The sequence below is a fragment of the Perca flavescens genome, chromosome 6 (genome assembly GCF_004354835.1).
Source record: "Perca flavescens isolate YP-PL-M2 chromosome 6, PFLA_1.0, whole genome shotgun sequence".
Lineage (NCBI taxonomy): Eukaryota > Metazoa > Chordata > Actinopteri > Perciformes > Percidae > Perca > Perca flavescens.
The window spans coordinates 16,788,716-16,813,109 of NC_041336.1; the positions used below are offsets into that span (position 1 = coordinate 16,788,716).

General features: G+C 42.2%; 1 protein-coding gene across 4 annotated transcripts in view; it reads right to left on the minus strand.

The window, feature by feature from the left end:
* The window catches only part of ddr1 (discoidin domain receptor tyrosine kinase 1), a 39,927-nt gene that overhangs the window by 10,037 nt on the left and 5,496 nt on the right, over positions 1-24,394 (minus strand). For 3 of the 4 annotated variants that reach the window (XM_028580922.1, XM_028580923.1, XM_028580920.1), the window contains 10 exons: positions 17,109-17,266; positions 14,744-14,846; positions 11,181-11,256; positions 10,176-10,328; positions 7,410-7,557; positions 6,348-6,459; positions 5,364-5,550; positions 2,369-2,615; positions 781-933; positions 58-111 (listed from right to left, as the gene is read on the minus strand). In XM_028580922.1, coding sequence (XP_028436723.1) covers positions 58-111; positions 781-933; positions 2,369-2,615; positions 5,364-5,550; positions 6,348-6,459; positions 7,410-7,557; positions 10,176-10,328; positions 11,181-11,256; positions 14,744-14,846; positions 17,109-17,208 — 1,333 coding nt within the window. In that variant the 5' untranslated portion in view covers positions 17,209-17,266. The remainder of the gene's footprint in view (positions 1-57; positions 112-780; positions 934-2,368; positions 2,616-5,363; positions 5,551-6,347; positions 6,460-7,409; positions 7,558-10,175; positions 10,329-11,180; positions 11,257-14,743; positions 14,847-17,108; positions 17,267-24,394) is intronic. The other variant, XM_028580921.1, reaches the window with a different exon arrangement.

Consider the following 24,394-nt stretch of genomic DNA (forward strand, 5'->3'; position numbering starts at 1 on the left):
GGAGCTAGCTCCCGTCCCTCGGTTCATCTGCTTTATTATTATTTTTTGCTCTCTCACCTGACGTCCAGTTACCAGTGGTGTCCATCATGAAGGAGGTGTTGGTGGGGAGTTCTGAAAGGAGTGAGGGATGGACAAAGGAGGAATGTGTGAGAAGAGAGGTGGTGAAGAATCAGAAGAGGGTGATGAGGAGAGGAAATCATGGATAGTGGGATTCTTGCTCATTTGGCTTTTAATCCATGTAAACGAAAATCACTAAAAGTTCACACCAACTTTTTGAAAGCTAGACTGAGAAGATAGAAAACGAAGAATTTTAAATCAAAACATTTGACCTTTAGTTTTAAGCCAGATTTCTCCTGCCCTTTTGGTAAAATGAAATCTGAAAGATGAGCATCCAGCGTTGACTAAGGTTCAGCAAATGTTTGGCTCAAAGCCAAAGGATTTCAGAGCTTGTGATGAAGAGGGAGGCTAGTCAGACATGGGCCTCCTTTGGCGCTCCCTGCCTTTGGCTCTGCTTTAGACACATGGCTTAGACACACTGCCGACATGCTCACGCTCATCACAACTGAAGAGAAAGAGACGGGCACAGAGACTAGAGGTGATGAGGGAGAGATCAGGGGGAATTAGAGAGGCAGGACAGAGCAGTGATGTAGATGAAGCAGCATGGTGGGTGACGAAAGGGCAAAACCCAGAAAGAATGGTTGGTGGAAAGAAAGATAGTGAATACAAGAAGATGTGGGGGTGAAGAGAAGGAAGACGAAGAGGAGGAACAGCGGGACTCACCAGATGGGCCGGCGGTAGCGTTGGAGGAGCTGTGGCTCAACGTGGGAGAGGAGGAGGTTTGGTTGACAGGACGAGGAGAGGAAGTGGTGGTAGGGATCTTGGGAAGATTAGTAGGAAATGAATCAATCTCCGTGACATCCTGCTCAAACGGCTCTGGATAAGGAGAAAAAGAGAAAGAGACGGGGGAAACAATTGAATGAAAATGAAATCATGTTTTTGAGGTTTAGGTGGTTTTTATATGGCACAACACACCATCTGGCTGTCCTCTGCTGTTAGGAAGCAGTGGTTGTGGTCACGGCTGGTTGGGTTTCCAGCCAAACAGTATTCATCTCATAGGTTTATGATAATGGTGTTGTTTTGACATAGAACGGATACATTCCTTACCGATTCATGTGAATGATTTTGAATTGATAAACTTTTACCTTGGCAACCCTAAATTAACTGTCCAGCTAACCCTCTCTTATTTGTTTTAAAGGCCAACATCTCTGTATTGTTGGGTGTTTAATAGTAATATCAGCTGTCTGGTTTGTTCCCTAACTAACAGATTGTCACCCAGGTAGACAGTTGAGATGGTGCAACTGTTGCTAAAAATCAACCATGTTCTGGTACCAGAGGACCAAATGCAAGCTCTGTCCCATAAAAAGAAATTAGGCTGCAAGATGTGGTAGTTATGGTGATGTAGACTCCAGTTTTCCAGTGTCGGGACCTTCAAGCAGACCAGTGCGGCTACTGGTGCGACAGTTTTTGTGTGTCATTTATTACCAGTCTGGCACGGGTCCAGCAACCAGCCATGACCGACCACTGCTGCTGGGTCAATTAATTTTAGCTACCCGAGTACGGTGTGATTACGGAGCACTTTGCTGATTCTTATCAAGCTAACACTGACAGTGTTTTTGAGTAGAGAGGACAGTTTAATTAGTCACAGCCATCTGGAGAGCAGCAGCAGAGTCCTCTATCCGACTTCTAATCAGATACGCGTAAATCCTGTCTTTACAGAAGATATCGAAACCCCCTTTGTGTTTGCTGCGTGGGTCTGTTTCAGCCTGTAAATAGGTTGATATTGATGATGAAGACAACAGATGGAGGGAAAACAGGCATTTTCACACTTTCTGATTCTGATAAACTTTTAAATTAATTAGGAGTGCATAAAGTATAACTGATACAACATATATGTTCACAGTAGCACCTTAAAATGTATTTTTAGAGCAAAAAAAAAAAAGAGAAAAATCTGATACCTTAAAATCAAATAAAAGCACACAGCAAGGACATAGACTTGATTCTGAATGTGATTCTGTCACAGTCTTGAAACAGGCTAGAAAATTTAGCTCTTTCAATTTATGAGTTTCACTTTGAGCATTTTAAAAATGCTGATTGGACTTACACCCATAGTACAACAATCCTTTTCAGGTATCACCTTTCCTGTTGCGGCTGTCTATATTTAGCTATTTTTGGGCAAAGCCAAATCTCTACTGGACCTCCTGGACAGTGGCAGACATACAGTAGTTGCTAGGATGTGTGTGACGCAAGTGAAAAGCCTCTATAGAAGAAAAACTGTGAAAAAAGTGATTGCTTTAATTCTGTTTCCTACCAGAGAGGAAGGATATCTCGCTTATGAGGAGCCAGCGGTCAGCAAAGTAGAATTTGCAGCGAAGGATCTGAGCCGGCCGGCCACCCAGTGGGAGGGAGATGGGTCGTGAGGAAGGGTCCTTCAGATCCTCAAGTGGCACAGGCAGAGTGAGTTCGGGGGACCAGGGCTGGAGGATGCCAGGCTTAAAAAGACACTCTACCTTGCTGAAGACTCGCACACCCTGAGTGTGGCGGTTGTTGCTGTGCACCTAGAGGAGGGAGACAAGAAGGGAAAAGTAAGAGGACAGATGAAGAGATTTTAGGATATTAGACAATCCTTTAATTATCTACACACCTGAATTTGCTCAACGCAAACATCTGACAAACTCAGGGAAAAGCATGGCCTAATCATTCATTATTCGTGGAGAGGCACAAAGAGATTCAGCTAACACACAAAATTAATTAAACATTCTCATCCTGTTCAATTTAATTGCTTTGGCATGACTTTGAGCTGAGCAGGACGACAAGTTAACAAAATTAGAAAACAGAAGGGGAAAGAAAAGATTCAGGAAAAGAAAGTTGCAGGAAAAGAAAGTGTAAACAGAAGACCGATGAAGGGGAGCAGATGATATATCTTCTTTTTTCAAGCAGGGAAAGGCCAAAGAGAGATCCATAAAAACAGATCTAATATATGAGCCGTCATTGTGGCTGGAAGGAGGAAGAGAAACTTGAGGAGAAGAGACAGGGACGTGAAGGAAGATGGAGCGTGTTTAAATGAGCGAGCAAGAGGTCAAAACTATAGATCGAAAAGTAAGGAGATGGTGGGAGGTTTTCTTCCTCCAAGAGAGAAGAGGTGTTGCGAAAGCTGCTCGGCCAGCCACACACACACACACACACACACACACACACACACACACACACACACACACACACACACACACACACACACACACACACACACACACACACACACACACACACACACACACACACACACACACACACACACACACACACACACACACACACACACACACACACACACACAAATAAGTCAACAGAACCAAAGTAATTCACTACTCCTTTAGGGAAAACAGCTCCAATGACCTGCACTAAGCTTAATTTGAGAGTAAAACACTGCATTCATTATGTTCCGCTTGTTTCATCATAAATCTAACCTACATTCATAAGTTCCCTCTGATCTTTTTGTTGTGTTTGCTCCGTCTTCCACATGAAATTGCAAAGAAAAGTTTTACATAAATTCCCAAAGAACTGGATCTTTACAAAGGCAAATCAGAGGGTGTCCCAGTGTGTTAAAAGGTCCTGTAGGAAGTGCCCGTTATGACTAGCAAAAGGTCAAAGAGCAGATTTCCCTTTGGGAGAGTGATTAGGTGCAGGTTAAGGAATTACAGAGACAAGTCAAGCAGAATTAGGTTCAGGTTCCCACTCTTTATTTATTTGACCTGTGTGTCCGACTTATCTGCTCTGCCAGGACAGGATAAAGGTGTAGGTCAGCTGAGGTTAGTGAGGGAAAACCACTGGGGAAAAGGCAGGAAAAACAGGATAAGCCTAAGAAAAACACTAGGAATACCGCTGGGAAATTTTTTTAAAAAGGTAACTGAGAAACACTAGAATAACAATGAATATATGTGAAGAAAAAAAAAAAAAAAAAGAGAGAACATTCAGAAATTTTGGATTTCAGTCAAAACCAAACCTCCAAAAGATTACTTGCCACTTTATAACACTGGCTGGGGATTCATGCTGTTCATTATGCACATGTATAGGGTGAATCCCACTCAAACCAACATTCCAACCCGCGTCCAACGAGACAACACAGTTATAACTCAAACTGGGTTGCTTCATATTATAAGTCCCCCCCCCGCCTCTGTTGCTCCACAAACCAACCCCAAAAGCCACACGGACGCACAAACAGACTGTGATGCAACTCGGTGGCACCCAGAGAGCCAAGCACAGAGGCGCTGTCCCATGATAAACAATGGCACATTAAAACTAATTAAATGGCTGCAGAGCTATTCCAGTCAAAATGCTGCTTACTGATGCGATGGCAGACACATAACTCTTCTGTTGGAGTTCCTTTTAGAGGTTGTACTGGTTGGAGCTACAGAAATTGCTAATGAGTTTCATCAGATGCAAAAAGAAACAATCAGCCTAATATCCTGCTATAATCACAATTACATGCTTGTTTTGTGCTAATGAGGTGATTAATTAAAAAAAATAATTAAAAAATCAATTAACAAACAGGTCTTTGTCTGCATACGTGTTTATTTCATATTCATGTTTAATATCTTTATGTATGCACCAACCACCAAGGCAAATTCCATGCAAGTGTTACTTACTTAGCAATAATACCTTTTCTGATTCTGATTGTCTTCACATAACACACAGGAATCTTTTACAGGATCTCATTTTAAAACATTAAGGAGTTCTAATTTAAGTTGAATAAAATCTGTTTTTCTTGTTTGATATGTAGATTTATGCATCAAGATGCTCTAAAATCAAATAACCTCATCTACAGGGGGAACAAGTGGTGTATCTAGAAAGTTAGCATTATGAATTGTTTTTGGCACTCTTGCCTCTATTGGATAGCTGACCATATAGATACAGACACAAACGGGAAGAGAGGGAATGACATGCAACTAAGGCCCTCGGCTGGAGTCAAATCAGGGACGTTGCACTTATAAGGTACAATATGCGTCTTAACCACGAGGCCACTGGGAGGCCCTGTTTACGGTTCTTGAGTCTTTGTCTGATGGGATAACAACATACTGCATAACACTGACATTCATTTACACACAACACAAGAAAGACATCAGATCTGAGCATATTTTAGAAACATCCCTGAGGACACAGACCGGAAACCGCAATGACATCTCTGATTTACAGGCAGCTCCATGCTGTCTAAGAATCCAGTGGGATAACAATGTCCTGCGTAACACTGATATTTGTTTACACACAACCATGTATGCACTATCATCACACAAACTTTCACTGTTTACCTGCATGTTGTGGAAGACACGTGGTTTCTCAAAGTGGAACTCAACATCCACGCTGCCTTGCCCAAGGGCTTCCCGGCTCCAACCGAGGTAGTCATACCCAGGCCACACCCTCAGCTCTTTAGTTTGTATGAAGTCATCTCCTCCCAGGACTCCGTCACACAGCTGACCCAAGCCTCCAAACTGCATCCTGCACACACGCAGCACTGTATGTCACTTTCTATTTACAAATGTATTCAATGTACTGGCATGCAAATGTGTATAAATAAGAATATATACATAGATGTATGGACACACACACACACACACACACACACACACACACACACACACACACACACACACACACACACACACACACACACACACACACACACACACACACACACACACACACACACACACACACACACACACACACACACACACACACACACACACACACACACACACACACACACACACACACACACACACACACACACACACACACGTCTGGATAACATCAAACATGTTAGCTCATCCACTAGCAAAATGTTTCAGCCCCATTACCCACACAGCCCATGCACTTCCTAGTTAACCCCTTCTTTACTCCCTGCCAAAACGACCAGGAAACACGCCTCAAATCCCTGAGCAACTAAAAGAAAATATTGGCATTCCCTTTCGATTAGGCGGACACCAGAATAAACTTTCAAGAAAGGATTTAGCTGAGACCCCACTTTAGTGCTAACAGATGTGACGAGAAGAGAAGATTTTAGTATTCCACGGATCGCTCCACATTGTTGATTGTTGTGTTGTAACACAGCTGAATGTGTTGCAATGTACACCCAGGGCTGCGTCGGTTTCATAATGCATTTCCATGAAAATGAAATCCAAAAGGATTTTATGGGAATGTATGGAGATGAGATACTTACTCATAAATAGAAATGAAAAGGGTTTAAAAAAAAAAAAAAAAAAAAAAAAGCCTAGAGCGCCTGAATATTTTACCCTTGCTCAGTGCTCCCATCGTAGGTGGAGTCGTTAAGATAGACAGGCATGCCAGATATGCCAGACAAGTGCATGATGTGACCCACTGGAGCGGTGTAAGCCTTCAACCCATCTGAAAAAGATTTACAAATATTCAATACTAGTCATGTGATTGTTAAAACAAAATATTATTTTTTGTCATTTTATATGTAAGAGACAGACATGGACAAGCTGCATGTGAAACATTACATCTCCATCATGAGCAGCTTCACGTTTTACTGAGCCAACATTAAACAGTTATCAATGCCGCGGGGAACAGCTACAGCTGGTTTTTAAGTAGTAAAACAAACAAAGAGGTCCGCTGTTTAGGCCCACTTGGTCCCAGCAAACATTAACTGGTGAAACTCAAGCGTCTCCTCTCCAATATACAGCTAATCAACCCGCTCCCTGAGAACAGAGGTGACGTCAGCAACACGCACTACAACCCGCTGCTCTGCCACCCATAATAAACAACGCTTCACATAGTATTTACAGTATGTGTGCAATATGCTCTGTTTGCATATAAATGAGAGTCTGTGGAAGTGATTATGCACTTAGATGTGTGTTTCATTTGTGTTAGAGAGTTCCAATCCAAACTGAATTATAAAACAAACATAGGAAAGAACGAAAGTGTGCCGCCATAATATCTGTTACGGGATAAAAGGAGAGGCAGAATGTGCATTAAACTTGACATTCTGTAGATATTGTATAATCTTTGGCTTTTGGATGAATTGAGCTGCACTGAATCCACATTACAGCATATATTAGAAAGATGGTCTCCCCAAATACACAGACCGTAACTGGGGCTTTTAGCCTCTGTGACAGTTGCAAGGCCTCAAATCAATGCATGGGACGCATGGCAAAAATATGCACTCCTAAACATTACCATCAAACAAATCTCTCTTTCACCATCTAATACAGGAGTAAATCTAGGATGAAGGTGAACTCCGTCACCTTCACCACATGAAACGTGATCTGAGATCACGGTCATTCTATATCTCTGTAATCTCTTCATGTCTCTCTCACTTCCACACAAACACTTACCATTCCATACACAACCATAGAGCTCCACTCGAAGGCAAACACTCATAACCCGGTCAGCCAGGGGGTAGAAGCGCACCATGCGGGCCACTATGGGAGGGCCCAGGTCTTTCAGAACAACATCGTAGGTGTTCTCATTCCCTGACACCACCTATGGGAGACAGGTACAAATATTCACACTGTACATTGCTTGTCTCCCCGGTTATCTGTGGGGTTAAATGAACCTTGCCTCATATAGAGTTATATTTGTTCCTCATTCCTGAGTGAGAATGGTAGATTTAGAGCATAGAGAAATACATTTTGCAAGCACATAAATTACATTTTGAAGAGAAATTATACACAAGCAAAAAACTAATTTACACAAAATCTATTCTTTGCTCAATAAATGTATTTGCATGCTTGCTATTATCCATATTAAGGTGCAATAATAACCCTTCTCACTTTTTTTTCTTGCTAGGTGCGCTGGCAGACTGCTGCACACTAGGTCACATTCACTCTCTCCACTCTGTGCTCGCTCAACTCTGCCCGTAAATTTGCTCAAATTGGCACTTTAAATGCGTTACATGTGCAACAAACCAATCGGAGAAATAAAAAAGGTAAATTCTGATTTTTTTAATTAATTTTTGTGATAATATTTTGGGCATTTTAGGCCTGTATTCATATAGGACAGCTGAATACATGAAAGGGGAAAGAGAGGGGGAATGACATGCAGTAAAGGTTCGCAGGGCGGAGTCAAACCCGCGGCCGCTGCATTGAGGAGTAAACCTAAAAAGGTAAATTCTGATTGGCTCATCTCCAATAACAATGCTTCCCAAATGTCCAGCCACCATCGGACGTGACAGAATTAAATGGTGAAAACGGCAACAATACTCCACAGCGTCAGGTGATGTAGCTATGTCTCCCACCAACCAGCTTAATTTGATCTGACACGCACAATTTCAGGTTTCGTCAAAAGGCATTGCAAACAATAACGACAAACAACAAAACTAGAAATTCATAACCCTCATGACGCTGTGGAGTATTGTTGCTGTTTTCACCGCTGAATTCTGTCACGTCCAATCCAATCCAACTTTATTTGTTAAGCGCTTTAAAACAACCAACGTTGACCAAAGTGCTGTACAGAAGAATAAATACAACATCACAAATAAAAGACATAACATTATGACATACATACATTATGAGTACAAACAATAGCAGCGCAATAAAAAGCAATCAAAATAAATAATTAAATGAAGTAAATAAAGTCGACATCTTACTAGGTGTCAAAGGCCACCTAGTAAAGTAAGATGTCTGCTTCTAGTAGAGAAGAGATGGGTTTTAAGACGGGATTTAAAAACAGACAAAGAAGAGGCCTGTTTAAGGTGCAGAGGCAGATCATTCCATAATTTAGGAGCCGCCACAGCAAAGGCACGGTCCCCTCTGAGCTTCCAAATCCAGCCGAGTGGTAACAAAGGCGTGGATTACCGTCTCAAAGTGCTGTCTTGACAGTATTGGCTTTATTTTGGCCAACTGCCTCAAGTTGAAGAAGCTTGATTTGACAACAGCCTTGATCGGACTGCTAAACTTAAGCTCCAGGTCCACTTTAACCCCTAGGTTTTTGATGCCAGGTTTAATATACTGGGCCAAGGAACCCAGATCTACAGGGAGGGGGGTCCCAGTGGTGCCACCAAAAACCATCACTTTTGTCTTTTCATCATTAAAATTTTAAAAGTTCAGAGCCATCCAGGCCTTTATGTCGTCGAGACACTTACTGTAAGTACAATGGTGGTTGGACATTTTAAATCACTCTTTTTCATCTTATTAAGGAAGCGCTGTAGTTGGAGATGAAGCAGCAAATCAGAATTTATTTTCTTTATTTCTCCTATTGGTTGATTTTGTGGCACATTGTAACGCTGTGCCAATTTGAGCGAATGTACGGGCTGAGTTGAGCATGCACAGAATGGAGAGGTGGCGAGAGAGACGTGACCTAGTGTGCAGCAGTCTGCCAGCGCACCTAGCAATAAAACTGAATCAGAGGGGTTATTATTGCACCTTAATATGGATAAAAGGGGAGCATGAAAATACATGTATTGAGCACAGAATAGATTTTTGTTTGCTCAAGCGAAAATATTTTTTCGCTTGTGTATAATTTCTCTTCAAAATGTAATTTATGGGCTTGCAAAATATATTTCTATTTGCTCAAAATCTACCATTGCACGCTCAGGAATGAGGCACAAATATAATGCTTTAGCCTCAGGGCTCTGTCTTTTTATTCAGTGTGTGTCTTCAAAATTATATTAATCTAAGAAGAGCTCCAAAGAACTCACTTTTTCTTTAATATACAAAGGTGTGAAGTTTTCCCATGATATCATGTAGTTGTGGTATTAAACTTAAACACAGTGCAGATGCCATTATCTGCACAAGGTAAGCCATTCATTGCGCAGTGTTGACAACTAAGGCAGTGAAAGCTGCTTTTTGCCTGAACAGAAAAAGGTTTAGCTGGTGCAATGCCAAACTGCTCCACATGCAAACACATAATAAATAAATCAAATGCAGATGAATAATACAACCCTTGTGTTAAACATGACATTCATATTAAAACAGCCACAGTATATTGAGCAGTTTCCTATCAAATGGAGCGTAAACTTAAACGGTAGATTCCTTAATTCCCCCAAAGCAAAGCTCATTTAATGACATTTCAATTGTCACTTTTCTAAATTTGTGTACACATGAAAGGGACAGCTGGCTCCAGCTCTATTGTAATTAACAAAATGAAAAGACCCCGCTTACTTCCTGGCCCCAGCGGTCCTTCCAGGTGATCCATTTCACTCCGTCTCGGGAATAGCGGAGCCGATAACTGCGAGCAAACTCCTGCCCATGTCCGTCAGCATGACGACCCTGGGTACCAACCAGAGCCAGGAAGTGGAGTTTGTGCAGGTCTACCTGCAGGAGACAGGAAATACATTATCAAAACCCACATCTCTCACTATAATATAGAAAAACAAATTGAGAATCAGATAACGTAACAAGATTATTAGATGGGGTGGTGATGGCGCAGTGGATATGACACATGCCTTTGTTGAAGGAGATCCGGGTTCGATTCCCACTGTGATACATCAACCAATGTGTCTCTGAGCAAGACATTTAATCCCTAGTTGCTCCAGAGGTGTGCGACCTCTGATATAAAGCAATTGTAAGTCGCTTTGGATAAAAGCGTCAGCTAAATGACATGTAATGTAATGTAACATGGATGTAGGGAAATTTAAGACCTGTTTAAAATTATTGGAAGCCCTAGAACACAATACTCTTGCTAATTTAAGACTTTTTAACACCTAAAATGTTTTAATTTTAGACTTTTTAAGACCCTGCGAAAACCCTGGAAAACATACTGTATAAACAGCTGAATGTGTCACACTTCTAAATCTTGGGTAGATTTAAAAAGAGTAGGGTGACTTTTTGGGAAATACACTTGTCACGGTGCTAACCCTTTGCCCTATAAGAATAGGTTACTTGCAACCTGGCTAATTGATTATGCACCATCTTTGGTTTGTCTGTAGGAAGAGCTTCCTGTTTATAAGCAAGCGATAGAAGCTTCTCAATTGGAGTTATTTGTTGAAGTTAAAGAAAGACAAACTAATCATTGCTGATATTAAATCATGAACAGCTTTTTATATTAGCTTCATAATCATAAAATCACAATTGACAACAATTACATCTTATTCTTTCAAAAAAACAATACAATGATTGTACTGAGCGCTGCTTCCCAATCAGAGCAGAGCAAACGTAGCGTCTGACCTGAAGGTATTCTGATCCACTGGGGAAAACGGCTCCTGCAGGACACCACGCTCCATCCCCCTCTCCAGTACTCAACCTGCGAGAAACAGAGGCTTATTAATGTTAGATAACAAAATGAGAACGAAAACAAAAACAGAGGCTTATTAATGTCAGATAACAAAATGAGAATGAAAACAACATAAAAAAATGTCAAATACAAACTGAATGTCCCATGCCCAACATTCACATGCAGAGATACAAGCACACCCACAACAAGACTGACTACATCAAAACCTACAGTGCCTGCAGCACGCAGAGATACAACTAAGAATTCAATACAAACAGTCCGACCCTCCCATACCACCATATTGATTTCAAAGAGGCCAAACATTCACAACTAAGTGGGTCAATGTTTGAAAGAGAGAAAAAGATGCACAATAGGCAGTAGAGAGGGAGAGAGAGAGAGAGAGAGAGGGGGAGGGAGAGAGAGAGAGAGAGAGAGAGAGAGAGAGAGAGAGAGAGAGAGAGAGAGAGAGAGAGAGAGAGAGAGAGAGAGAGAGATTGCAGGAATAAACAGAGAAGAGAGGAAAAGAGATGAAAGGAGCAATGAAGTGAAATTTACTGGCTCTTTAAAACTCACAGCAAGATCTGGTGTAGAACGTCAGGACTAATCTTACATCAAGCATGACCACACACGCAACACTAAAAGATTTTCACTAATTGGGACTTTCCTCAATCCAGCCAGAGAAGAAAAGTCCATACTGCCACCACATATTGGCCACATCAAAACCACAAACTTGGCTTGGTGCGTCGGTGACGCCGGATCAACTCGTACAAGGAGCTTTGGAACAGACGCCAGGCCACAACCACGCTCCGACCACTGTGGGGCTTCTCTCAAAATGAAAGCTGGTGCTCTGACCGCCAAAACAAATCACTATATCAACTCGGTCACACTGACAGTGGCGCTAGCATTTCAATCAGTCCCCTCTGTGGGTGAGATCATGCAGCCGGAAACCACGAGATCATATCAACACATTAGTGCTCCACAAAGTGTCCTGTGATGGAGGAGGACGGAGGGAGAAGAGGATGAGGAGGGAGAGAGGAGGAATGTGGCTGGGCAGAGTTCAGTCCACCGTGCACCAGCCAGCAGGATTAACATTACAACACGCTGTTCGGCCAAGTACCTCATTTTCTTCTATTTCTTTTTTGCTTCCTAACTAAATACCAGCCAACAATTTATCCCTCTCCCCTTGTTATCAATTCTCTTTTTCATTCCAACTTTTCACCAATATGCTGATGTTTCACTGCCTCAGAGAAATAACAGCCACAAAGAAAAACACCTACCAGCTCTGCATCCCTCCGTTAACGCAACACCTTCCCTCAGACTCCGTTTTCAAATTAACTTCTCTGCAGCTTTCAGCACAGTGATACCTCTTTCACTTGTTTTTGATGTCCGCTGTTTTCTCTCTCAGTGTCTCCCCAATGTCTCTTAAAAACAGCTTGGGCTAATAATCATTTCCACATTGTTAGACATGTTGGGTCTCAGCCAAGGGACGGACACTGACACGGACACACACACGGACACACACACGGACACACACACCTAACTTGGCTCTCATGAATCTGACCTCACTGCCAGACAGACATGGCGGTAATTTAATTACCTAGTGGGTTTTACAAAGACACACACTATCATCTGCTATCATAATCTAATAGACTTCAGACAAATTACTTAAACACGGTACCAACAGACTGCAGAAAAAAAAGCATGTGTTCCTGTACAACAATATGTAATTCCTGTAGTGTGTGCACAAGTATAAGTAAATCACTTGCCCCGAAGTACAGTAAGTTTAGTACAATTGTAGGTCGTTAGAAGACCACTCACACTGACTAAAGTTACTCAGTTACTAGCCATGTGAAATGGCCAATGTGACATCCTGACCCTACTGTATTAATATCAACACTGATAATGTAGCCAGATAATCAGAAGAAATTACCATTTCGTTACACATAACATACTCTACTGTATATGAATCAAACAAATGTGGGCGGAAATTAAGATTTGAAGTCTGGGACAAGGCTATTAAATACACCCTATCAAGTACCAACTAACTCAAAGTAGTGATTATGTTTTCTTTATAAGAAGCTTTCTAAATTGACTAAAAAAGGTTTCAAGCCAGTTTTAAATTTTGTATTCAATTTTTTACATCACAGCTACTTGTTTTGCAAACCATGATGCTAAGCTTCAGAAATTAAAATGTACTTTTACTACCGTTCCACTGGTTTCTTTTCATTTCTGTATGGTATCGACATCAAAGAGTACGCTCATGAAACTTAATTGAGTTGTGTAATCCATCACAGTGAACACCAAGTATGCATTCATTTATGTCACTGTTACATTGTCATTGTATGGTGATGCAGTTGCAAACTGGCTTGAAAAGTCTGCACTGCATTATCTCACGATGACAACAAACAAATGACTGCCAACAATGTTAGGAAAGATTATTTCTGAAATCTGTCAACTGTATGGCACAGATGCAAAAATGCTATTGTCCTTTGAATCAAATACCATCTTAATTGTAACTAAACAACATATAAAATCTAAATCCATCCATCCATCCATCCATCCATCCATCAATCTTCGTCCGCTTATCCGGTGTCGGGTCACGGGGGGAGCAGCTCCAGCAGGGGACCCCAAACTTCCCTTTCCCGAGCAACATTAACCAGCTCCGACTGGGGGATCCCGAGGCGTTCCCAGGCCAGGTTGGAGATATAATCCCTCCACCTAGTCCTGGGTCTTCCCCGAGGCCTCCTCCCAGCTGGACGTGCCTGGAACACCTCCCTAGGGAGGCGCCCAGGGGGCATCCTTACCAGATGCCCGAACCACCTCAACTGGCTCCTTTCGACGCAAAGGAGCAGCGGCTCTACTCCGAGCTCCTCACGGATGACTGAGCTTCTCACCCTATCTCTAAGGGAGACGCCAGCCACCCTCCTGAGGAAACCCATTTCGGCCGCTTGTACCCTGGATCTCGTTCTTTTGGTCATGACCCAGCCTTCATAACCATAGGTGAGGGTAGGAACAAAAACTGACCGGTAGATCGAGAGCTTTGCCTTCTGGCTCAGCTCTCTTTTCGTCACAACGGTGCGATAGATTGAATGTAATACCGCACCCGCTGCGCCGATTCTCCGACCAATCTCCCGCTCCATTGTCCCACTCGCGAACAAAACCCCAAGGTACTTGAACTCCTTCACTTGGGGTAAGGACTCATTCCCTACCTGCTAAAAATATTACATATTTCTTTATATTTTTGCTGACCTTCAGTGGTTTAACTTTTCACTTTGCTGCAGTGATGTAGACTTGTACTCCAGGGTGTGTCAGTACACCGTAACATCACTGTTGGGTGTGTTACAGGTGAAACAGAGCAGCAGTGATGCTGGGTGTTAAATTACTCTTTAAACAGGATTACAGTTATTAGACTGTAACCACACAACATACAGGAAAAGTAAAGTAAAAGCCATTTGATTACTGTGGTAGGAGGAACGTTAGTAACTTTCTACCCTGCGCGAATGAACGCACACCCTACCTTCCATGTTTGGCCTCAGTGGAGTCTGACCAGGCGCTGGAGGCAGTGATGTCAGAGTCTGGGATGGTGCCATCCTCCATCCCCAAGGCGTAACGACACTGAGCTGCAGGGGAAAGAGAGAGGAGAGAAGGGGAGAGAAATGAGCAACATTCTTATTTGTATGGAGGACATGTCCAAGTGAAACTTAATATTTCCATTAGAGTTTCAGCAGCCATCATTGGTCACGGAGCATAATGTTGTTATGTCATCTCTGGGAAAACTTCCGGACTTCATGCTTCATAACCCACACAGACACAGAGAGGAGGGAGAAAAAATACCAAACTCTACAATAAATTGTTCCTGTCCTCTCTTATTTTGTTACAGAATCTCTCGGGGCAGAGCCTGTACTAATGAGCTCATGTCAAACGTAATGGCAGTGTTTTGCATCACTTATTCCTACAAGTCTCATTTGTCCTTTCAAAAGTGACATCAACATTCAAATTAATCTGAAGACAGGGGATCCAGTGCAAGAAACTTTGACCCGTCTTCTCTGAGACTACACCTTTCCTGTTCCTTTGTCTTTCCGACTCTCCATTCCACACAAAGCCACCTCCTCAGGGCTCTGGTGATCCTGCACAGCCTCTGTTCCTGTTACCACTGCTCATGGATTTGCAGCAAGAGAACAAACAAGAGAAAGAAACCAGGGGTGAATGAAAGAACACAGACAGGTCTCAGATATCTGTGCTGACTCCGGTCCAGCGGCAGCATTATCAAATGATCCAGATAGCGTGGTCCCAGGCAGGGATTACCCAACTACCCAGCTATCCGCTGTCAAGTCAGTCATGTGGAGGAGATGGTGTCGGGTGGGGGGTGAGAGGCTGAGGGAGGGTTTGAGTAGTGATAAAGTGGAAAGGGTTACTGACAGTGATATGGAGGGGGGAGGCTGAGGGTGACAGAAAGAGCTGGGGGTCGGGTGGGTGTCTAACTCAGTTTCTGTCATTGAGTCAGCGGACAGGAATGTTGGGCTGGATGACAAACCCTAAAAACCCCAACGGTTCCGACAGACCGACAGAGACAGACACACACAGACACACACACACAGACACACACACACACACACACACAGACACACACAGACACACACACACACACACACACACACACACACTTCAGCCACACCCTGCGGACAGGTGCCTATTTTATTACATCAACATCATCACACATCAGCCGTCATCACCCCGCCATCTGCAATCTTCTCACCTCTCTGTCTCGGTCTCTCGCTCCGTGGGTCCTCTGCTTTCACTTTGTCATTTTTCATAAAACTTCAGCCCACGCACTTAACCTTTCTGCACACACTGTCAAGATGGATTCAGTTGTTTCAACAGGACAAACTGTGTGTTGGTGTGTGTGTTGTACCACAGTCTGTTCATCTATCTCCAACTGTTCCTTTTCCATCAATTTAGCTAAAAACAACAATAACAGAAGTAGTCGTTTTGGCCATAAAAATCTTAAGCCCCAGCCAGGCACCTGCAACAATGCTCATTTAAATAACAAAAATTTAAATCGTACCAGTAAAAGCTAAATCTAAGACAAAAAAGGTTTAAGTTTAAATATAAACAAATACAATGTAATGAAGTAATATAATTATATAAATCGTAGATTAATTTAGTGCAGACACGATTAGTTGATATATCAATTTCAAAGTCGTTCAGACAATATTGCCATCACAAGAGCTACGCTAGCTTGCCTAAAAAGAAAGTGATTGTCAAAGTAGTTGCAGATAAATGTTGTCGATTGACTAATTGATTTATCAACTGATTGTTTCAGCTCTAATTAGAATAATCTATTAATCATTTGAGTCTTTATATTTATAAAGCAAAAAGTTCAAACATACGATAGACCCAGTTTCTCAAATGCAAGGATTTTCTCTTTTATAGACTAAGCTGCTTCACGCTGTGCGCTTAGATCGTTAAATAGTCTCATTCAGAGACGAGCTGCTGCAGTCAGAAACAGTCTCCTCTGGTTAAACCTGGTTGGCTCTAATTTACTAGCCCCTCATGCGCTCCCTTCCGACATTTTGACTGACACTTTCATGAGCTGCTAGTGCATTAGCGGTCTTGACAAGCCAGCCCAGCTATCTCGTTCTCCTATTACACACGACTGGCTGGCAGACAGGGAGAGGACACAGGATAGCCTGTTGATAGCGGACGGAGAATGAGCCTTACTGATCTGAGAATGTGAGGAGAATGTCGGAGCAGCAGGACCAACGATTGCTGTGCAAATGGACATGAGGAAGAGAGGGGAAGTAGAAGCCAGGGGGAGGGGGGGACATTTGTCCATCACCAATTTAGTTCTCTTTGTTGCATGTGTGTATGCCACATCCTACCTGGGTTAAAGTGCCACTCATGATCCCCTGAAGACGACACCAGCGCCACCAGGACTGTGACCACAGTGACCGGAAACAGCCGCAGGGTTGGCAAGGCCATGACAGCAGCGACACACCTGGTTACCTGTCCAGGGACGCAATGATGTCCCCAGGCATACCTGTCGCAGAAAAAGAGACATTTAGAATTCTTGTCTGTGCTTGTCTGTGAAACTGCACCGACCACCACCAAAAAACAGTTTTATTTTCACGCCCACATATACATTACACATGCACACATACGGCTCTAGCCTGAGGCTGCTGAGGCTCACAGGCTCAGCATCTCCATCGATAACTACCTCAATCAAATCCTCTTAGTGGAAAGCACAGAGCATGTCTCACAGTCATTTGTTTCTCTGAGTTTTGCATGCCGAGCGCAGCAATGGGCCAAACCCCAGAGGAGCAAGCACAAAGCCATATAACAAAGGCCACTTTCACACACACTAATTTGTTTTTCTCACTGGCAGCAGAATGCCGTGATATAATAATACTTGCTGCTTGCTACGTGCTGCCTTTAGAAAGAGTCCAAACAGCTTGGTAATTGAAGATGGTATAATTAGCTAGCCACATTTACTCCCAGAGAATTTTTCTATTCCTTCTGTATTTGAAACTGATTTCAAACCAACTTTCCCTTAATAGCGTGGAGCATATTTGGAGCACCCGGTCGCAGATGCTTGTTTGGAATAAATAACAAATAGATGAAGCTGTAAGATTGGGGAAATGAAAGCCATTGAGTGAGAGAGGACAGATGTCAAAGTATTTTGAATTGATGGGGACATAAACATGGTCTGTGCTAGGTTAGTGCAAAGTAAATTACTTGCACATCACAGACATTTTGCATAGCAAAAACTAATTCCAAATTCAATACTTTATTGCCATATCAACATGATTATTATACATTAAACAAAGTATAAAATCGACACTATTCATACCAATTGAATAATCATAAAAGCATTAAACAAATGGGTAAAATAAAATCCAATAATAAGAACACCATAGATAAAACACTTGCACCTGTAGAGAAATTAGCAGCAACATCAAATAATCCACTAGATAAAATGCTTCTCGTGCATTAAAAACATCTGCCCTATTACTTAACCTGCCAAGTGGCCTGCAGTCTAATACAACAGCCCTGCAATATAGGCTACCTCGTGAAGGTTATAATGTTCAGTGTTTTGTTTGCAAATATTTTGAGGACTTTTTTATTATATAGCAGCTGGAGAATGACAGGAGAGAGAGAGAGAGAGAGAGAGAGAGAGAGAGAGAGAGAGAGAGAGAGAGAGAGAGAGAGAGAGAGAGAGAGAGAGAGAGAGAGAGAGAGAGAGAGCGAGCAAAGGGCCATGACTCTGATTCAAACCTTGGATGATCATTTTGGAGGCTGTGGTTAGTGGTTGTGTTGAATTGTGTTGTGATATTCAGAGAGGGGTTACCAATATTTAGTTTATCATAATTACCATGAATGACACAATATTAGGAACATCTCTCAGAGTAACTCAATACAATTCAATGAAACAACAAACTACAGCAACAAAATGATCATAATGGAGGGGAGGAAAGAAACCTCATGATAAGTGGAGGTCTGAAGTGGGAGTGACAGCTGGGAGAGACAGAGAGGCCAGGCTGTCTTCCCTGTAGACCCTCTGTGTTTCGGCTTCATCTCTGACTAGACTGGGACAGGCCGACAGCTGACACACAGCTGTAGTGACAGATGATCGTGGGGGGGGGGGGGAATTCGTAGAGGGAGTTGGGGAGGGGGAATGTATGGAAACAGAGTGAATAGTAGAGTTAGCTCAGGCACAACAGGGCGGAGACGGTAGAACAAGAGCAGCGATGACATGGTTACGTACGTGTGTGTGTGTGTGTGTGTGTGTGTGTGTGTGTGTGTGTGTGTGTGTGTGTGTGTGTGTGTGTGTGTGTGTGTGTGTGTGTGTGTGTGTGTGTGTGTGTGTGTGTGTGTGTGTGTGTGTGTGTGTGTGTGTGTGTGGAGGATGACTTATGGCCTCGTACGGTGTGTATATGCATTGGTGCGTGGGGCGCATTTGTGGCCACAGAGGAGATCTCAGGGATAGCCAGCTAGTGCAGCTGTCCTGAACGAGAGACACAACGCAACCCATACATGGTGCATGTGTTGCGGGAAGAGGAAGAGAGGCTGAAAAACACATAAGTTGTCCGAATGAGTAAGTATGTGTGCAAGTATACCAGATGACAAAAGGCTGAAATATGGGGCTTACTGGACTAAGTTCTTTGTGTGTAGAATCAAAGCTGAGAATCTGATGACTGGGGCCACAAATCGGAGGCAATCACCATAACAACCGTGATATCAACATTATCCTCGACAGCATCTCATCACCGTTTTGTCAATGAAAGGAGAAACAGGGGAGCAAGCTTTTATCCGACACACCACAGAGAAGAAGGCATTATAAAACAAAAGAGGGAAAAAAAAATTTAAATCAGCCACAAAAATGGTTTGGCAAGCAGGAACAAAAAGTGGCTACAGCCATCCGAGAACATTGTTGTTGGAAAAGTCAAGTGGTGTTGAACAGCTGTGGTTAGTGCTCAGAGAGAAGCAGAAGGACCTGCTGTGTTCTGGAGGCAGCACAGTGTGGAGCCCAATCTACACACTCATATTTTGTCTCTGCTAATCCATACGCAGGACTAATGAATACTTATGAGCAGCTGCTGTTTCTGTCCCACACAACAAAACAGAGTCAAGAGCAGAGAAACACACAGGAGTTTTTAGTTAGCAGCCATTGCATCATTAAAGATAGTTTGCCAGAGTCTCTATAATTAGATTGCTTCAGTGAAAAACTGGCAGGACAGCTTTGGCACTGGTTAGCGTATTTTCTAGAGAGCCCCTCGTGTTGGAACCAAACATTTGCATTTGTTATTCTTTCTAGTTTTATAATGAAGCAGGTCCACCTAAAAGGATTATTCAGGTAGTTTTGCACGTTTTAGCCCATTGACTGCAAAATTGTGTACGCTTTACATCACTGCTGAGAATATCATAACTATCGGCTTTTACATTCCAGACAGCCATTAGTCCGAGACGGTCAGTATAAAATCAACTTGCAGAAACTTGAAACTTAAGAGAGGTAATCAATCACAGTCATTATTTTGTCCACTTTTTTTGCTACAATTACATAAACAACATCCGAGACTCAAGAGAGCTGCTGAACAACAATATTTCAAAAGCAAGAAACTAGAAAACTCACAAAATGCTTTTAACAATGATAGGTTTGGGAACAACAAACCATTTTAACAACAGGATTATAGCAGCCAAATTTACTAATCCTGGTTGAGCATTCTTTGAGATAAGGCAGTATCGATCGGTCAGTCAGTTAGAAATGGTTAAACTATTAGATAGAATGCCATGAAATTTGGTACAAACATTTAAGTTGAATTGTAATCACTTTGGTGAATCTTTAACATTTCCACTACCTGTGAAACTAATGGCATCAGCCTCAGCTGTACTTTGTCTACGAATGACTGATAAGCTGATTAGCAACTTAGTTGGTTAACAAGTAGACTGGTAGTCTTGTTAAAACATACCCTGCTCTCATCTGCATTAATATGTGATAACTTAATGCTGACAAAAAACACTGATACCTCATGTTTACTATGATTAATTACTGTTATAGGTATGTTAACAGTAAATATATGCAAGGGGAAACCAACTGTTGCATAAAAGATACTAAAATGTATCTCAAATGTATCATTTTGAAAATGGTAGGCAGTGATATAAAGGATATGATTTGTAGTTAAACCCTTTAAGCCTTATGTTTCTTGTCCTTACACAGATCTCATTGTGTGAAGTCTCCAATCACAGCAAGATAGAGTAACACGCTACCTCAGTAGACATGACTAATGGCTGCTGGGAGACAGAAAGTGGTGAGCTCTTTGTTTTAGATTTCCATCAGTCTGAGGTTGTATGCACCACTACCCTCTGAGGGTCTGGAGAGAAGGAAGTATTAATTAATCTTCAAGTTTCACATCACTTTGAAGGGTGAGACTGTGCAAGCTGCAGAAGCAAGGTCATTGGATGTCTTTCCTGTAAACAGGCTTCTTTCTGTGTGACTCAGGGATGGTGTGAAAAAACACTGATCCCTGCGGGGCCACTGTGTCCTTATTTTTACCTAAGACCCACTCCAAGGGCAGTTGTAAGTTGTTTGGCTGCACAAATCTGTCCATGGAGTTCTTTTTTTCATCTTGAAACATTTCCTTCAGATTACTTTGGTTAAATATTAAAATATCACTAAGTCTAATATTTCCTTCACTCTCAGCATGGAAACAACACAACTACTCCCCCTTAGTCAGCAATGATGGTTGGAGACATTTGCTCTTAGAACTGAAAATACAGGCAGGGCACTTTTATTAATGCCCTACAGTGAAATCTACAAGTTACCCGTATGTCAGGAAGATACGAGTGAAGTCCGGAGATAGTGTTGGTCATACATTGGTCATCAAATTGTACAGATGTGTGTATCACTATTCATCTGTACAAGGAAGTGCCACTCATGACTGTGGTATCTGATCATCCTGAGTTTAACTAAAGGGTGAGGAAGCAGGAGGAAATAACTGATGAGTCAGTTAAACAGGCTAATGAAAGCTGAAGGAGAAGGCAGCAATGGTGGCCAAGTCAGAAAAACAAATTAAACAGCAGTAAGGAGAAAAGGAGAAAGTGTGACTAAAGGATGACTGAAGTAGGTGGTGATTCACGATGAAACACTGAAGGAAGCACGGTAAGGGGATTGTAAAATAAATCATGTTTCCAGGAATAGTTAAGTTGTGCTGAACATCATATGACTCACTGGCGAAAAATACCCAACACATCTTCCTGGTGGCACAGAAAAAGCAGTGCTTTGCAACAACACTGCTAAGAAGTCTAAAATTTACAAGCTAACACTGGTTTAGTTCTGAGGCTCATAAGCCGAGGCTCGAGGGTAGTGCAAAAACGGGTAAGAGAATGAATGTAATAAAGTTGGGTTCATTAGCATGCGGCTACACAAAGCTGATATCAATCAAAACTAAAGAGTGAAACTTCTATCTTCTCCCTTTTCACTGCCTGCTTTATACTTGGACACAGCTCCACTTGGCCCCTCAGTCCATACCAATTGCAGCATTGCTCAGCATATCTGCATGGCGGACAAAGACAAATGGTGACTGATTACCAAAAGTTGGTCTGGCAAATGAAGAATGCATTCATCAACCACAGCCACACAAACCTGTTTGTAAGTGTAGGGACAAAGTACAAGGAGCTGGTAGACAGAAACACATTTCCCGGTTTTCTGTCCTTTTCTTTGTTGCCCGATGGGTGGGTCAAGAAACACACACACACACACACACACACACACACACACACACACACACACACACACACACACACACACACACACACACACACACACACACACACACACACACACACACACACACACACACACACACACACACACACACACACACACAACACAACATTCAACACAACATTCATCTAAAAAGGGGTTTATCCTGAGATACTAAAATGTCTGAGATATCTAAAATGTATACAGACTATTATATTTACACATTTCCAAAACCACAATGGCTTGTGGCCGGTAGCGCCAAAAACACTTCAAAAAGCTGGTTATTTAAGTCTGAGTCTGATGGTCTGAAGGCTGTATCTGACGGTAATATTGTACAGGTTTGTTGTAGATACTGTTCAGTAGTACTTGGTAGATCTAGAACGATATAGCAGCTGATATTAGCTTATTGCAGATATACAAGTAATAATAGGAAATGCCACGTTTGATTATGTGATGTACAACAAATCAGATTGTTTCGAACTCAAATATGGCCACAAAAATTCAGTTACAGTCACAAGCTAGTTTATGGTCTTTCCTGATGATTAACTTTCAACAGGCTTAATGTTGCAAATGGTTCACAATAATACATGCATAAAGCATTGGGGTCTTGCCTGTAGGTCTGCAAGCCCATTGGGACCCAACGGCCTGGAGTCAATTCGGGCCGGGCTCGGGCCTTCTTTTGTTTTTAATAGACAGGGCTCGGCTCGGTTCAAGTGATTGGTGTCGGTTTCCAGCTGAGGTCGGACCTTAAAAGTTGTAGACTTTGTCAGGCCTGGCGGGGTAGGGCTGGAGGTTTTGGCCCTTGCAGGGCTCTTGTCTTGCCATAACAAACTAGGTCTATGTGTCTAATTGTTTTATTTTTTTGCAGAATACAGTTTATCCATAACCTGCAGTCTGCACCACAATTCCATTGCTCAGAGAACAATGTTGCTTGTACTTGTTAGGGTAACGTTCATTTTTTGCAGCTGATTTGTCCAACCTATGTGCCAATTAAAAGCTTGTTTAGAAAATGGAGACATTTGCAGATTTGTCTGTTAATCAAGAACAACAAGTCAATAAGCTGCACCCAGGTCGATTCAAATGTTTGTATGTAGCTACAGAGGCCTGCAGTACAAACACAATATTTAATCTGGACTGTTTTTTAATTGTATCATTGTGCTCCAATATTATGGCATCTGCAGAGGCAATCAAAGGAAATAAGCCTGATCAGATACATACACTGGAACAACATGGTGGATTGCCTGTACCAAATGCACAAGAGGGAACTACAATAAAACAAAAGATGTTCTGTAACAGCTGAAATGTGACAAAGAACAGTGAGCGCAACACCAAATAAAAACCCCACCAAGCGAAGGTCTTGTTAGCACCTCTGGCAATCGGCAGGACCTATAATGTCAGTATAGGTCCCGCTGATTGCCAGAGATGTATCGGTGAATAAAAGAGTGAATTCCTCTCTGTGTGCCAGCAAAGGAACAGTTGAAGAGAGTGCATTACAAGTTCTTTTGGGAAACTGGTTTTTGACTGACAGTAACTGGAACACTGTTTTGGTTGTCAGGGCTTGAAGCTTCATACATGTCTTTACATGAAGTTTAACTTTCCTCAGCTCCTTTTTCTCTGTATAATGCATCTGGAATGAAAGGAGTGGCATTTCACTTCCTAGTGAAAGTGAGTTAGACCTTTATCACTTAAAAGTTAGAAGTTAAAAGTTTCACCAAGCTTCACCGCTACAGTGAGGGAAGATTAGTTCTGAGTTTGACCTTAGTTTAAGTGTGGGTGTAAAAATGATTATGAGAATCTAGCAGATATGTGGCAGCATTAGCATGTTATAATGATACTGTGGCAGCAGAGTGTATGCGAATGGTAGTTTGACACCGAGGCCGTCACCGAGAACGTTTTAGGGCTGCTGTG